General features: G+C 43.4%; 2 protein-coding genes and 1 long non-coding RNA gene across 7 annotated transcripts in view; 1 reads left to right on the forward strand and 2 right to left on the reverse strand.

The window, feature by feature from the left end:
- LVRN (laeverin) overlaps positions 1–1,034 on the reverse strand; it is a 37,957-nt gene extending 36,923 nt beyond the window's left edge. The window contains exons 1-2 of one of the 2 annotated variants that reach the window (XM_083702264.1): positions 625–987; positions 1–192 (exon numbers count right to left, since the gene is read on the reverse strand). In XM_083702264.1, the coding sequence (XP_083558390.1) occupies positions 1–192; positions 625–635 (203 nt within the window). In that variant the 5' untranslated portion in view covers positions 636–987. The other variant, XM_083702263.1, reaches the window with a different exon arrangement.
- The window catches only part of LOC310826994, a 21,559-nt gene continuing 7,874 nt past the window's right edge, over positions 994–14,678 (forward strand). Inside the window, exons 1-2 of one of the 2 annotated variants that reach the window (XR_014556109.1) lie at positions 994–1,130; positions 9,923–10,026. This is a non-coding gene — a long non-coding RNA (uncharacterized lncRNA). Of the gene's footprint in view, positions 1,131–1,209; positions 1,404–9,922; positions 10,027–14,678 lie in introns of those variants that run through there. The other variant, XR_014556110.1, reaches the window with a different exon arrangement.
- The window catches only part of AP3S1 (adaptor related protein complex 3 subunit sigma 1), a 26,339-nt gene continuing 25,659 nt past the window's right edge, over positions 13,999–14,678 (reverse strand). For 2 of the 3 annotated variants that reach the window (XM_083702474.1, XM_083702473.1), the window contains exon 6: positions 13,999–14,545. In XM_083702474.1, coding sequence (XP_083558600.1) covers positions 14,417–14,545 — 129 coding nt within the window. In that variant the 3' untranslated portion in view covers positions 13,999–14,416. The remainder of the gene's footprint in view (positions 14,546–14,678) is intronic. The other variant, XM_083702475.1, reaches the window with a different exon arrangement.

Here is a 14,678-nt window from a genome sequence, read left to right on the forward strand (position 1 = left end):
CTGCTCTCTCCTTCGTCCTTATAGGTGTCCGCGAAGAGCCCGTGGAACTCCGGCTCGGGCTGGATCTTGCCCCGGAAGGCGAGCTGCAGCTCGTAGAGGGCGCCCGCGCTCAGGTTCGCGCGCAACTCCAGCACCGCGTACTCGTTCCGCGGCGCTTCCCACAGCTCGGCCACGGCGACGCTGCTGCTGCTGCTGCCGTTGGCGGCGGCGGGTCCCGTCAGGGGCCCCCAGACGGCGGCGCGCTGGTAGACGAGCCCCACGCTGTGCAGCAGCACCGCGTCCGTGTCGCGGAGGCAGCGCACGGTGATGTTCACCTGCCCCGAGTGCGTGCGCGGCTCGGGCAGGCCGGGCGCCAGGTGCGGCCACAGCAGCAACGAGTAGTGCACCGGCTCCAAGTCCCCCGGCAGGCGCCAGGCGTCCCAGGCGCCGGGCGGCCGCGCGGAGGGGTCGGCGCTGGCGGGAGCCTCGTCTGTGGGCGCCGCCGCCTCAGCGCCTCTCCCTTCCAAATCCTGCGCGCAGCGCCCGTACAGGATAGCCAGCACCAGCAGCGCCAAGAGCAGCGCGCCCAAGAGCAGCGCCAGCAGCGCGGCGGACTTTTGGCCCACGTAGAAGCCCGAGCGCAACTTGACGGTCATGGTGGCCGGTTGAAAGCGGGGCGGGGGGGAGCCTGAGCGACTGAGGAAGAAATTCAGCACAGGATAAGGCCCCCTCTTCTGAGCCGGGGAAGGGTCAGGGCCTCTTCTTCGTGGCCTCAGGGGGTCGTCGGCGGAGACGGGAGCGCCAGGCCTGCAGGGCGGGAGCCAAGCAAGCTGTTGGCTGAGGTGGTCTGAACGCGGCACACCCCGCCTGGGCGCCCAAAATCCATCCTTCCTTCAACCCCGCCTCTTCTTCCACCCTTCCTGGGAGCTCCTCATCTGAACAGCATCTCCCAGCAGCTGCCTGGAGGCGAAAGCCCTCCCTGGTTCCCTGGAAGGGCGAGGAGGACTTGGAATTCCCATCCTGGAAGCTCCAGCAGGAGGGGCTTTTTGCACATTCCTCCTCTGATGCAGCTTGGAAATCGGGCAGGGAAGGTTGAGAGGGGAGTAGGACACTCCCTCAGCCCTTACTTTAGATGTTCAGGCCCCTTTAAGGTAGGAACACAGCTCGTTTTTTTCTCCCTAATTCCCACACAACACATGTTGGGGACTCCTGTCCTGGGCTGTGTAAAATGGGTTTGATGCATCCCAGGTGTGCACCCTTTTCGGCTTCATCAGCACGACCTTGTACTCATCCAAATAAATGGCAGTCTGCAGTTTCCCCGTTTAAGTTGCATGTTCCCGATCCATGGATAACGTGGTGAAGGGAAATACAACAATATAAAATTGTATGTTACCCAACTGATGGTACTGAAGTGCATGGTGTAGGTGAGGTTGTTTGTTTGTTTGTTTACTTATAACATTTTTGCTGGATGCCATCTATCTAACTCTATTCCCATTGACAAGGTGCTCATCAGTGGGCAGCTGACTGGGCCAAGCAACACAAGGCTTTGGGTTTTTTAACCTGCTGTTTTGCAGTGGCGTAGCATGGGGGTGCAGGGGGGGCCGGCCGCACTGGGTGCAACATCTGGGGGTTAGGGTTAGGGGGCGCAAATCCACGGGTTAGGGGGTGCAAATCCATGGGTTAGGGGGCGCAAATTACTTGCCTTGTCCCAGGTGCTGACAACCCACGCTATGCCACTACTGTTTTGTATAAGTCTGGTGTATCAGAAAAAATTGAGAAGATTGCCATGTGCCCTCTTTTTCCAGGGCACTTTTTCATGGGTAGAGTCATCATAGCAATCCATAGTTAAAAGTAGAAGTTGGCAACTGTGTCCTCTTTGTTTCTCTTCAGAATATGGCAACCCTGTCCGTCTTCAGATATGTCAAGGGCTGTCACACAGAGGGTGGTGCAAGCTTGTTTTTCGGGCTAGGACCCGAACCAATGGGTTCAAGTTACAAGAAAGGATATTCTCACTTAACATCAAGAAGAAGAGCTGTTTGACCCGAAAGATGGTGCACTCTCCTGCCTTGGTTTTAAGCAGAGATTGGATGGCCATCTGTCATGTATAATTTACGGTAGTTGAGATTCCTGCATTGAAGAGCGTTGGACTAGATGACACTTGGGGTCCCTTCCAACTCTACAATTCCACGATTCTATGAAAAACAATTGGGCATGCATGCAGATAAACAAATACCTGTGCACATGCCCACAATGGACATCTGACTTCCTGAACTCAGGAGATGGTGGGGAAGTACAAACTGAGGGGAGGCAACAACAACAACAACCCACAGTGAAATACATTCCATTAAGGACTGCCCATGAGTGTGGATGGAAAACATGGAGATAAGAGTCGAAAGTGCTCATGTGTGGATGAATGCGCACAAAAGCACACTTGGAAAAATAAGATCTGTAGCCACCCATGTGTGCATTGCTACTGGATGCAACCTTGAAGGTAGGTGGTCCATGCAGCGCTTAAGACCACTGAATATACATACAGAAGCGAAGGAGCTAAATCGCCAGTCCCAGTTTGTGACATGTGCACCTGTGCCATACATGTGATGCAAAACATGTTTCGGTAATGCACCTGTGATAACAGTATTGTGTATCCATGTAAAGAACTTTTGGATATCAAAATCTATAAAGAAGCACTCTCCTTACAAGCAGAGACATAAAGCACACAGTGTAAAATCCAGAAATATTGCAGTGCTTGGGGGTGTGGAGGGACCTTTAGTCAGACAAGGGATTTTAGATTATCCTAGCAATGCAAAATCATTTACGCTTTTGGAGCTGATTCCCCCCCCAACCCCAAGAATGCAAATGTTTATGTCTCATTCTCCTAAGTATAAAGCTAGTAAATGTTAATACGAGAAAACAGAGGGACAGTTTACATAAACAAGAGTTCATAAAAATGTGTACAATGTGGTGCTGAGATGATACAAATAACCTGTATTTATGGGAGCACTGAGCTAAATCCACTGCTGAGACCCTGACCACTGCTTGTTCACCGCCTGTCTGCTCAACCCTGCTGTTTTGAAGACATCTGGAAAACAATTTAAATGCATACAGAAATGCAGAACTCAAGAAAACCTTAGCATTCATTTCGTTAAATACTAGTTTACATTATCATATCCTGGTTTAGTTCTCTCAGACAGCCTCCATCTGCTTCTTGTAGAAAGGACACCAGTTGCTGCATATCGCCTTACATCACAGTCATCACCATATTGGTTATGATAAAAAGATGCATATACAAATAAACTCCTGAGCATGCATTATGTTTATTTGCTGCCCTTCTTGAACCTCAAACAACTTTTCCATTCCTCCGTCACCCTAAGCACGGTTCTGAAATCCTGTTGAGTAAAAAAAAAAAAGACATTACAAGAGGACTACTGTGCAAGGATGGCCATAAACCATACTGCTGTGTGTCTGAGTAAAAATAATGGCTTGACCACAGGTAGCTATGTAAAATAGGGATAGCCAACATAGTGCCATCCAGATGTTATGAACTACAGAGCCCATGATGAGAGTGCCCAGAGGTTGGGGTTGAAAGCTCCCTTAGAAACCCAACTGAACGCTACATGTCAGCCAAATGAGCCTTCAAATTCCTCCCATCTCCAGGCTCAGTCAGGGATCAGATATGTCCGGCACTTGCAAACTCATAACAATGTTCATCTTAAAAATACGGTAACATATATCACCATGCTGTGTGTGTTTATGCAAAGAGCGCTGCAAATTGGCATGGAAATGGGGGGTGGGTCTGTGTGCAAAGGGGAGCTGAGAAAGAGGAGGAGCAGAGAAAAAGAGGTGAAGGTGAAAATGGTGTGCAAATGAGGTTACAAAAAAGGAGAGAGTAGGAGGCATAGGAATGGGGTTGAAAATAAAAGCAGGGGCATGATGGAATCTGGAGAATAGGAGGGGTGGTGGCTTCATAACTGGCCAGAAGGTGAAAAGGGTGTCTAGCAGCTGCAATGTGTGGGAGGAGGAAGATGCAGGAGTAGTTGCATAAAAGCAGAGAGAAAGATCTGAAGGTGCAAAGCAGGCCTGCAGAACAGAAGAGAGAAGTAGCTTCGCATATGAAGTTGGGGAGCTGAAAAGCAAGCTTAGAAGTTGAATGGGATGAGGAAGGCAAGTTCTAAGGAGTTAAATGTTGGGAGTTGGCAGAATGAGTGAGCAAGGCGCAGCCTCTAGTTACAGCAATATGAAGCAGCAAGTGGGACAAGTGCAACAAAATTGGACAGTGTGGAATACTCCTGTTCAGTGTTCCAACAACAATTTATTATTTATACCCCGCCCATCTGGCTAGGTTTCCCCAGCCACTCTGGACAGCTTCCAACAAAATATTAAAAATACAATAAAACATCAAACATTAAAAACTTCCCTAAACAGGGCTGCCTTCAGATGTCTTCTAAAAGTCAGATAGTGGTTTATTTCCTTGGCATCTTGTGGGAGGGTGTTCCACAGGGTGGGTGCCACTACCGAGAAGGCCCTTTGCCCGGTTCCCTGTAACCTCACTTCTCGCAGTGAGGGAACCGCCAGAAGGCCCTTGGAGCTGGACTTCAGTGTCTGGGCAGAACGATGTGAGTGGAGATGCTCCTTCAGGTATACAGGAACGAGGCCATTTAGGGCTTTAAAGGTCAGGACCAACACTTTGAATTGTGCTCGGAAACGTACTGGGAGCCAATGAAGGTCTTTCAGAACCAGTGTTATGTGGTCTCGGCAGCCATTCCCAGTCACCAGTCTAGCTGCCGTATTGTGGATGAGTCAGCTATGTCTTCTTAAATACTCAATTTTATTCCTCCTCCCACTTGGTTTTGCATTTCTTCTCCCCAACAGTCAGTCTGCATTTCACAAACACAGAGTATGCTCAGTCCTCGTTAAAATGTTTTGGAAATTCCTTTAGAAGATCATGTTCTTTTTTGTACTTTGGGAAACCTCAGAGCGCTGCTAATTCGTTCCTCTTGTTTGTCGGCAGTGCCATTTTGGCTACAAAAGCATCAGCCCCAAACAGTGCATCCTTTTTCCAAAGGGAAGTTGCTCACACTCACATTATAAGTTTTGCTGCCCTTTTCCAGCTTTCCAGCTGTGCGGTATTCTGAAACGCAGCAATACTATTATGTACAGTGCTCCAGATGTGGTCATACTATAGATTTGTATGAGGGTACTATGATATTACCAGTTTTGTTTTTTATTCATTTCTAATTATCCCATAATCCATAATTTAGCTATTTTACAGCTGTTGCCTCAAGCTCTCCCCTATTACCCCAGGATCTCATTCACCACCAGTTTTGACCCTATTAGTAATTATGGAGTTGGGAAGTTTTGCCCTGATGTTTATCGCTTCCTTACATTGAACTACAGATGCTATTTTAATCCCCATTCACCCAGTTTGGAGGGATCCTTTTGGATCCCCTCCCAATCACCTGACTAATTTGTTGTCATCAGCAAACTTGACCATCTCACTGCTCACTTCTAACTCCAGATAATTTATGAACAAGTTTAAAAGCATTGCATTTATTTATTTTTTACATGTCAATTCAGAAAAGTTTCCTGGAGGCAACAGGCTTATAGAATCATGATCCAGACAAATAGTTTGTATCTCACCACAACATGTGGTTGCATATCAACTGTGAACAGAACTGGCCAGAAATCTATAGTCTTTGTTCCAGGGCCCATTCCTGGCAGAACATCCAGCCTTCGTCATCTTGAGGCTTGAAACGGACGGCAAGCTGGATAGCACCGACTGTTGCTTAATCATTTTGTAGAGGCTCCATTTGTTTCACTTGAAGATGTTTAATTCTTGATGTGATGTAAAGAGTGGGGTGCCCTTTCTGCATTTTAACGTTTGGCAAACAATTGAACATTGTCTCACAAACACCTCCATTTTCCTCTATGGATCTGTGGCCCATTTGAATGGACAGTTTTTTTGAGATTTTGGAATGGGATCAAATAAATACAGATCCAATCCAGCAGTCCATACTGTGTCATCTTCAAAAGTAGTGGCCACCTGAATTACAGGATGCACAATTGCAGGACTATCTTAGAACAGACAGAATGATTGCTTCTGGACAACCTGCTTATCAAGCATTAATTCTGATTTGTTTGCAGGGAAGTTAGATGAGTCAAGCAAGTGTAAATCTGCACCTTCCAGTACATTTTTTTTACATCACTTTCCTTCTTGTAAGAATCTGGTCTTTTGGGTAAGTGGGCTTGTTGCACAAGACCAAATCAGCTTTGATTATGCAGCCAAAATTTGCTGGTATGTACTTGAATTCCACAGTCTGGAAGCACAATATGAAAGCAGGCCATGTTTTACCTTCTAATCGAAGTAGAATTTATAGTATCTGCACCAGGCGTAGGCAAACTCGGCCCTCCAGATGTTTTGGGAGTATAATTCCCATCATCCCTGAGCACTGGTCCTGTTAGCTAGGGATCATGGGAGTTGTAGTCCCAAAACATCTGGAGGGCTGAGTTTGCCTATGCCTGATCTACACATAGAAGTTCAGATACCTGGTTAAAAAATGTACCTGTGCTATCACACACTGGGGGGAAATAGTAGGAAATTATTATTTCCATCTTACCTTAGCTGCCCAAGTACATTTAGCTGTTCAGTTTGTGGTTGTTAATATTACACACAACAACAAATCATAACAGAAAAAGTAATTGTGTTCTTGTCAGTTCCTTTTTTCAAGACTGCCACAGCTGTACAGTACTTGCACAAGCCAGATAATCTCTAGAATCTGTAACACTACAGGAGTTCTAGTATGCATTTAGTAAAGAATGCATTCATTATACCAAGGTGGTCCAGATCTTTTATCTCCCACCATCCATGGGCTTTTACAGGTGGCCATCTGCCTACCAACCATCTGACATCATTATGATGTAACTGATAGGCAGGCAGGTGATCCTGAACATCTGTAAATGCTGACCCACACAGTGGCAGGGAGTTCTGTTTTGAGTGGAGAATTCAGTCCTGCTCTCTGCAGGGGCTTGCTTCACCAACACATCCTCTGCAGGGAATGCGCTGATGAATCAGCACCGCTGCCCATCACCTGGCACCACCCAATGATACCAGCTGATTGACAGGTGGGTGTGGCTTTGGAGGAGTGACCCCACGCTCCAAATAGTACTCCCTGGCAGGCCAAGGTTGTACCAGGGGCTAGAGATTCCCCACCCCTGAGTTATGCAGCAGAGAGCTCAAGCACAATTGCATTTGTTTTTACTAAAACATATTTTATGGGAATCATCTCTCAACTTTGAAACTAGTTCTGTATTAATAGGAACAGCTTATAAGCCTCAGAGCAGTCATTTAAAGTTATGACATGCAAAGCCACGACTTAGAAGTGCCAAGACTTTTGTTTTGCGGCTATTATTGGCATGACTTTACACTTAGTTTGTGCTATTTATCTCAAATGCTTTCCCCAATTCATCAAAGTTGTTAAACATAAAAATACAGCATAGATGCTAAAACCAGGCTCAGCTACTGATACTGTTGCACAGCCTTAAGCCTGCCTTTGTCTGACTATAAGACTTTGGAAGTGCAACAAAATACATATTTATTGTAAAGTGGCTAGAAGTCTAAAAAACAACAACACCCTTTTAGATCAAATCTGATGGTTATTAGTATTCAGAGAATACACAAGGATAATGAAAATATGGCACATATCAGCTCTTCTAGGGTTAATTCAGTTTCCAGCTTCATCAACCATTAAATGAGGAATTGAGCCTGCTCTCTTCTCCTTTACCTGTTCCCTCCTCTTCCTGTCACATATACATCTTCACAAAGATCCTGATTTGTTTAAACCAGCTTCCAATTGTGTTTTGATGTTGTGCGAGCTTAAAGTCAGTTGCAATTCCACTTCTGCCTTACAGAAGAGTGGTTACTGAGTAGGACTGGAAGCAGCCACAAATATTCACACCATCTATTTCTCACAAATAATTGTCTTGTTTACCGGTTGAGCATTTTATTTCATCGTGCCAAAAGACTAGAAATATATTTCTTATTCACAGTTTCTGCAGGAGTGGCAAAAAGTGAAATGTATCACAAAAATCAGAAACCAGAATTCTGTAGCTCATTTATGTTCCTGGAAGTGAGGCTGGCAGGGGTACCGGTAATTATTTACGGAAAATATTAAGGCAGATTTGGCTTGTTCTGATTGTTTTTCTGTTGAAATAACTTTCCCCCTCACCTTTGCAACTCTGATGGCTACTCACAGGGAGTCTCCGTCTTAGAATGAAGATGAATTACTTATGAATCATGTGAAGGACTCTGTCCACAAGGACCTATGGGGAAGGAAAGTTCTTAGATAACAATGAGTAAACCTGATGTGACATTGTTGTAGCTGGGGTAAAACAATTATTTCTGCATGTTCAGTCTGCATTCAATGTTTACCATCAGGTAAGATGGCTTCAGCGAATGTGGATTGATGGCATAAATTGCATTTTGACAATTTACAGTGCAGATGATGCCCATCTGCTTAGACCTGAGAGAAAGCTGCTGGTTTGCATTTCAGCTTCTTTTCTGCACACCCGTCTCATCCTTCCCTGCTGTTCTTAGATCATTTTTCTCAAGAAGCCCCATATCATCTCACTTCTCGGATCTGCTGCCACCAGATTTGTTAAAAGTATTGATGTTGATGGTGCAAATCCCTCTGTTACCTCTATTTCCATTTTTTTATTTTTATAAACCATTGGTGGGCAGGCGGAGAGCAGTAAGGGAAACAATTTTCTAGATTCAGTACAGTAACTGCTGAGTAAATTCTGCATGAGCTATGTAGTTCAGGATGAGCAGAGTTAAATCTTAACTAATGAATCAACAGTCCTTCTTTCTTTGGTTTGAATTAAAAGCACATGATAAAAAGAAATAGGCGGATGCTTGTGATCTTGCCAGGCTTATTTTTCCAGCTGGAAGTGTGCTGTTCCAGCTATGATTATTTGCAGATGAATATTCAGAAATGCATTATTTCTATTTTTAAGGGATAGTCAAGGCGGTGAACTGAGCCATTGTGGATCGTCTTGCTTATATTATATTTAGGAGAACTTTGCTACAGCACTGCATAAAACAATTTCAAAATACACCAACTCCAAAATTGCAGCGTTTCCTGCAACACTTAAAACCCTTCATGTACTTACCTGTAAGGCAGCCTTTAATGCAGATGGAAAAAAACCTGAAATTAATGGACAATATTAGCCCACTGAAATTCATAGGCAGTATTAGCTGGTCTAGTCGTTGGATCTACTGAGTAAATTCTACTCTCAGAAGATCTTGGTTGGATACAACCCAGTCTAAATAAGTCCTGTTGGTTATATCCATCGGATTCTAGCTTAACCTCTTTTGGAATCTGCTAGCACATTCTTATCTTTATGAGAACCTTCAGGTGTCTGAAGACATCTGCCATGTAACAGAATTTTGCAGCCAACAAGAAGTTCTTGAAGCACATAGGTAATCAAGATAATCAAACTTAACCTCTAATCTAATGCAAACAGATTGTTCGATCATTTGCAAATAGCAGGTTAGACTGTGTTTTCCATAACCAAGCACATACGATGTTTCAAAAAAAAATGTCCGAAACCCACAGGATTAGGATAAGAATGTGAGCATTTGCAAATAATGTAGAAGCAACCTTTCAGTTTTCTGTATTGCAGTCATTAACCTATGACTCATAGGAAATCCAAGAGCTGTATGCGTGTTTGGCTCCCTTTTTGAATGCAAAGACATGGAAATGAAAACACACTGAACTACTTTGAAGTATATTATTCATCTTTTTTTACCTTTTCTAACCCTATTTTTTTAAAAAAAACCAGAATAAAAGCAATTGTTACAAGTTTCTTTGTGCACATTGTGCAAATGTTTTAGTGCATCCCGAGAAGCCAGGACCTGACGCTAGAGATTTTCTCTATTTTTTTCCAGACACATTGGAGCTTAGCACTGGCATGAAAAACAGGTCTGTTGTGGAGCAGCAACTCAGAGGAAATCCTATTTATACAGGCACAGCATAAAGTTGGCTTCCACAGGTACATTTTGCATCTTCATTGGATTATATGTCATCACCTCTCTGTACATTAAGAGAGTAAAGCTGTTTCTTAAAAAGACATGCTGAAACATTTAAATGTATGCCATGTTAGAATTACATAGAATTTTCATATAATCATGGATAAGCTAGAATACCAATTAAATTTAAGGTTCACATAGCCTCCAAGAATCCCCTACACCCCAGTTCATATAGTTGGTTCTAGTTCAATAGTTCAACTTAGCCCATCTTCTTAGCTTGCAAAGAATTTGAACTTTTAAAAAACTTGATGCAGTTATTGGGGAAGGGAACAGAAAATCCCATGGACAGGATAGCATAAATCTGAATTTAGCCTGAGGAATGATTAAGTAATTCTGCATTCCATTTTTCCCCAAGAGATGGGGAAGCAAAGATGTGAAAGAAGCCCTTAAGGAGCTTTGAAAACAAGAAGAGCAATCTTAACCGTGGTGTATATAGTAAAGGGAAACCAAACAAAGATTGACGATATTGTGTATCTGTTTTTCTAGCTAGGCTTGAGATTATGGCCACCCACTTAGTGATTATAGAGTTTATGAAAATCTTAACAGAAATGGTTAGGGACGAGGCAGGAAGCAATTAATACACTGAATAAGAAGTGGTCAGTGAAATGTTCTGGTAACAGCCTAGAAAACAGAATAGAGAAGCCACCCAATATGAGATGTCGGAACACATTTGTAGGGGTTGTACGCAAACTGCTCCATAGAACATCAAGTTTATCTGGTTTCAGGCCCAGTTTTGGAACAGAAACTGCCTTGGTTGCCATGATAATGACCTTTGCAAGAAAGGGTCTGGGAGAGTACAGTCCTATCTCATTCACCTTCCTATAGTTCAATCACAGCTATAGGTATATCCTGGATTTTTCTGTTTTCTATGGGCAGCTCTCTCTACTGCTGTAGAGAAAAACAAGGAAGGACTGAAGTGGGGGGGGTGAGAACTGTGTAAAAGTAAAGGTAAAGGTACCCCTGGCAGTTAGGTCCAGTTGCGGACGACTCTGGGGTTACGGCGCTCATCTTGCTCTATAGGCTGAGGGAGCCGGCGTTTGTCCGCAAACAGCTCCCAGGTCATGTGGACAGCATGACTAAGCCACTTCTGGCAAACCAGAGCAGCGCGCAGAAACGCCATTTACCTTCCCACATTTGTGGTACCTATTTATCTACTACTTGCACTTCGATGTGCTTTCGAACTGCTTGGTGGGCAGGAGCTGGGACCAAACAACGGGAGCTCACCCGGTCGCAGGGATTCAAACCACTGACCTTCTGATCAGCCACTTCTTTCATTCAAGCCTTCATAGCTCCTCTTCCCCAATTCCTGTGGCTTGCCCCTGTACGCCCTGCTTTTATTGTTTTGCGAAAGAATGAAGAATGCTAGTGTAATGAAGTCAGAAAGCACCCCATGCCTTCAAAGTATTTTTAATTAACATTAAGTATGAACAGAAGACAGGAGTGCCTGGCGTGCTCTGGTCCATGGGGTCACGAAGAGTCGGACACGACTAAATGACTAAACAACAAAAGTATGAACAAGACTTTGAAGGGACGTGGGTGGCGCTGTGGGTTAAACCACAGAGCCTAGGACTTGCTGATCAGAAGGTTGGCGGTTCGAATCCCCACGGCGGGGTAAGCTCCTGTTGTTCGGTCCCTGCTCCTGCCAACCTAGCAGTACGAAAGCACATCAAAGTGCAAGTAGATAAATAGGTACCGCTCCGGCGGGATGGTAAACGGCGTTTCCTTGAGCTGCTCTGGTTCACCAGTTCCCTTGGCCAATAAAGAGAGATGAGCACCGCAAACCCAGAGTTGGCCACGACTGGACCTAATGGTCAGGGGTCCCTTTGCCTTTACCTTTATGAACAAGACTTAAAAATATTCTATGTAAAAATAAAAAAAATATGTTGTGCCAGCTACAAAGCCGGGTTCCTACATTTAAACCCAAAACCATGTTTGCAGGGTTCCTATTCTTTCAGACTCAACTTGTCAATAAACTTTAACTGGTCTTTATCTACATTTAGACCCTAGGACTACATTTATGAAACTGAGGACAGCACCCAACATATGCTTAAAGCTTTTACAAGTGTTTTATTTCTGACTGTCAATGTTTTTTGGGCTTGGTGGTAGAACCTCTTTGGACAAGGCAGAAGTCAACAGAGAGCAGATACGTTCCCTCACTAACTCTTCTGGGCCTCTTAATAAACTTTGATATCCTCCTGGATCTCTGAAGCTGGCACTGGTTGTCTTCAGTACCCAGCTTTGGGCCAGCCTTATCTGTCCCAGGTTCCCAAAACCCAAGCTCACTGCCTTCCTAAGTGCTTAGCCATTTTAAGTATTACCCACATGCAGCCTAGCGATAGGAAGGGTGCTTTTATTTTTCATCCCAAAATACACACGTTCAAGAATTCTCCAAGTTTACCTTCCCCTAACCCTTCCATAGTGACATTTCTAGTCACCACTGTGCCTTCAATGTGTTTGTAGACTTAACTCCTATAGCCCTAGCCATCAGGGTCAGTTGTCAGAAGTGATGGGAGTAGTAATCTAGCAGAATCTAGCAAGGATCCAGCTCTAGCCATATATATAAAAGAGAACACAGCTGCCTGTGTATTCCGTAACACCAGGGAGCTCAAACAATGTTCTTGATGAGTTATATCATGTGAGAAAACTGGGACAATTGAGAAACCATTTTTTTCCAACAGAAAGTTTTAAAATAACTGAAAAAAGACAGTGTCTTTTGGAACATGTTCACTTGAAATTAGGTCCCTTTCATTCGTGAATTAAAAAACAACCACCAGCTTTACAAACATATTATAAAGCCTTCCAGACCCAATTAGTTTCCAGATATACAAGTGTAACTGTTTTCCTTCCAGTTCTATTCAGACGTGTGCTCAACAATAATTTTCATACTTCAAAACTAATCACCTTGCTCCCAATGCAGATGGTTATGCTGATATGCCTGCAATATTTCAGCTGAATACCCCAAAATACAGGTGCTCCTGCATTAAATTGTTCCAGTATTTGTTGTGGAAAATCTATCTGAAAACAATGCCTTACGTACTCAAATCCTCAAAATCTCTCATGCAACCTATTGCTCAATACCAATTATCTAAGTGAGCTTCTGGTTCTAGGGAGAATATGTTTGATTACATGGGTGTGGAAAGAAAAAAGCAAGAGCTTTCATTAGGTCCTTGCGTGCAATAAAAATCCAGCCAAGAAGCTTTATTTGAAACAGGCTCAGAGAACTCTGAATTTTAAGAATCTTAAGCTTCTTTCCAAATAAGTATGTTTGTCACTTTTCGGTTTGGCTAACCAGATACAAAAGCCACTTAGTTTTTTTAAAATCCCAATCCTTAATGCATCTATAGTTATTTCATTTTAAGTAAAAAATTATGAAAAGGAGGTTCCAGAGTCCTATTAAATGTCAGGCTCCAGGGTGTTTTCCTTTACTGTTCTCTGTTACTTAAAAGTTCTCTGGCTGCCAGTGTAAGGGATGCTGCACTAGTGTAAAGGCAAGAATAATGATTGTACAGTGCAGCAGCTGTGCTAGTGAAAGCTTGTGCAACAGGAAGTATTGGGGCTACAGCAATCTGTTACGCAGCCAGCCACAAGAACCATGCTGGCTTCCTGTGCCTCCTCTCGTGTAAGACATTTCGCTACTGCAACTAGTATACTGCTAAGGAACTTTAATTTAGCACTACACTGAATTCTTCCTTACACTTCACAATTGCAAAAATATGATCCAATTTTAATGCAGTTTGATATTATGTGCTGTTATTACTGTAGGAACCCAGATTCTGCCATAGAACTTCTACACTGAATTTAAGTCAGGATTTCTGACTGAAAACTAGCATATCTGTGGTCAGAGTTCAACTCAAGTGACATATACACTAGACTTTCAGGTTAATACAGTATGGAACAGTCATTTATTGCTATCCACAAAGGTAACAAACAAATGATTGCAGTCCACATAGTTATGACTTTATTTAAAAAGCAAGAGAAGATACAGCTGAATTGCTTTCATGCAACATTTAAATCAGGATCTTAAATAACTTGAAGGAATGTATACAAGACTGCTGTACTAATTACAGAACTTAGTCTATACAAAAAAAATGCCATACAAAGTAAATAAACAGTTTGAATTATTTTTCCAGAACATTATATGCTTGCTTTAGATGGGCACAGGAATTTTATTTGGAAATCACAAACCACCCACTCTCTTTAAATTCACTAAGCAAAGCACAATCAACTTCACATAATTTTATAAAGGATTTCTACAGGGTAACATGACCTTTTATTTAAACAGCAAAACATTGGTTTGGTAAACATTTGCGATCAACTTCTATTTGTTCTTCATTTTTACCTGGAGTGCACAATTTATTTAAAAGAGGGAAGGTTTGGCACTTTTATACTGATGTCACCAATATTTATATTTCTTGGGATCTCTGGAAGATTCATATTCTTTACAGCTGACACAGCCCGGGCTGGGGCTCCTGCTAAACCAGCCTGCATACAGAAGAAAAAGATATCACTAAGATGGCGCACGTTACAACTCAGTCGCATACCACAAGGATGACTTTATTACCATAAATAATTATACACAGACACCAAGACTCGAGATTAGAAAAACCAGATGGTA

Source organism: Podarcis gaigeae, assembly GCF_964106915.1.
Source record: "Podarcis gaigeae genome assembly, chromosome: 11".
NCBI classification, from domain to species: Eukaryota; Metazoa; Chordata; class Lepidosauria; order Squamata; family Lacertidae; genus Podarcis; species Podarcis gaigeae.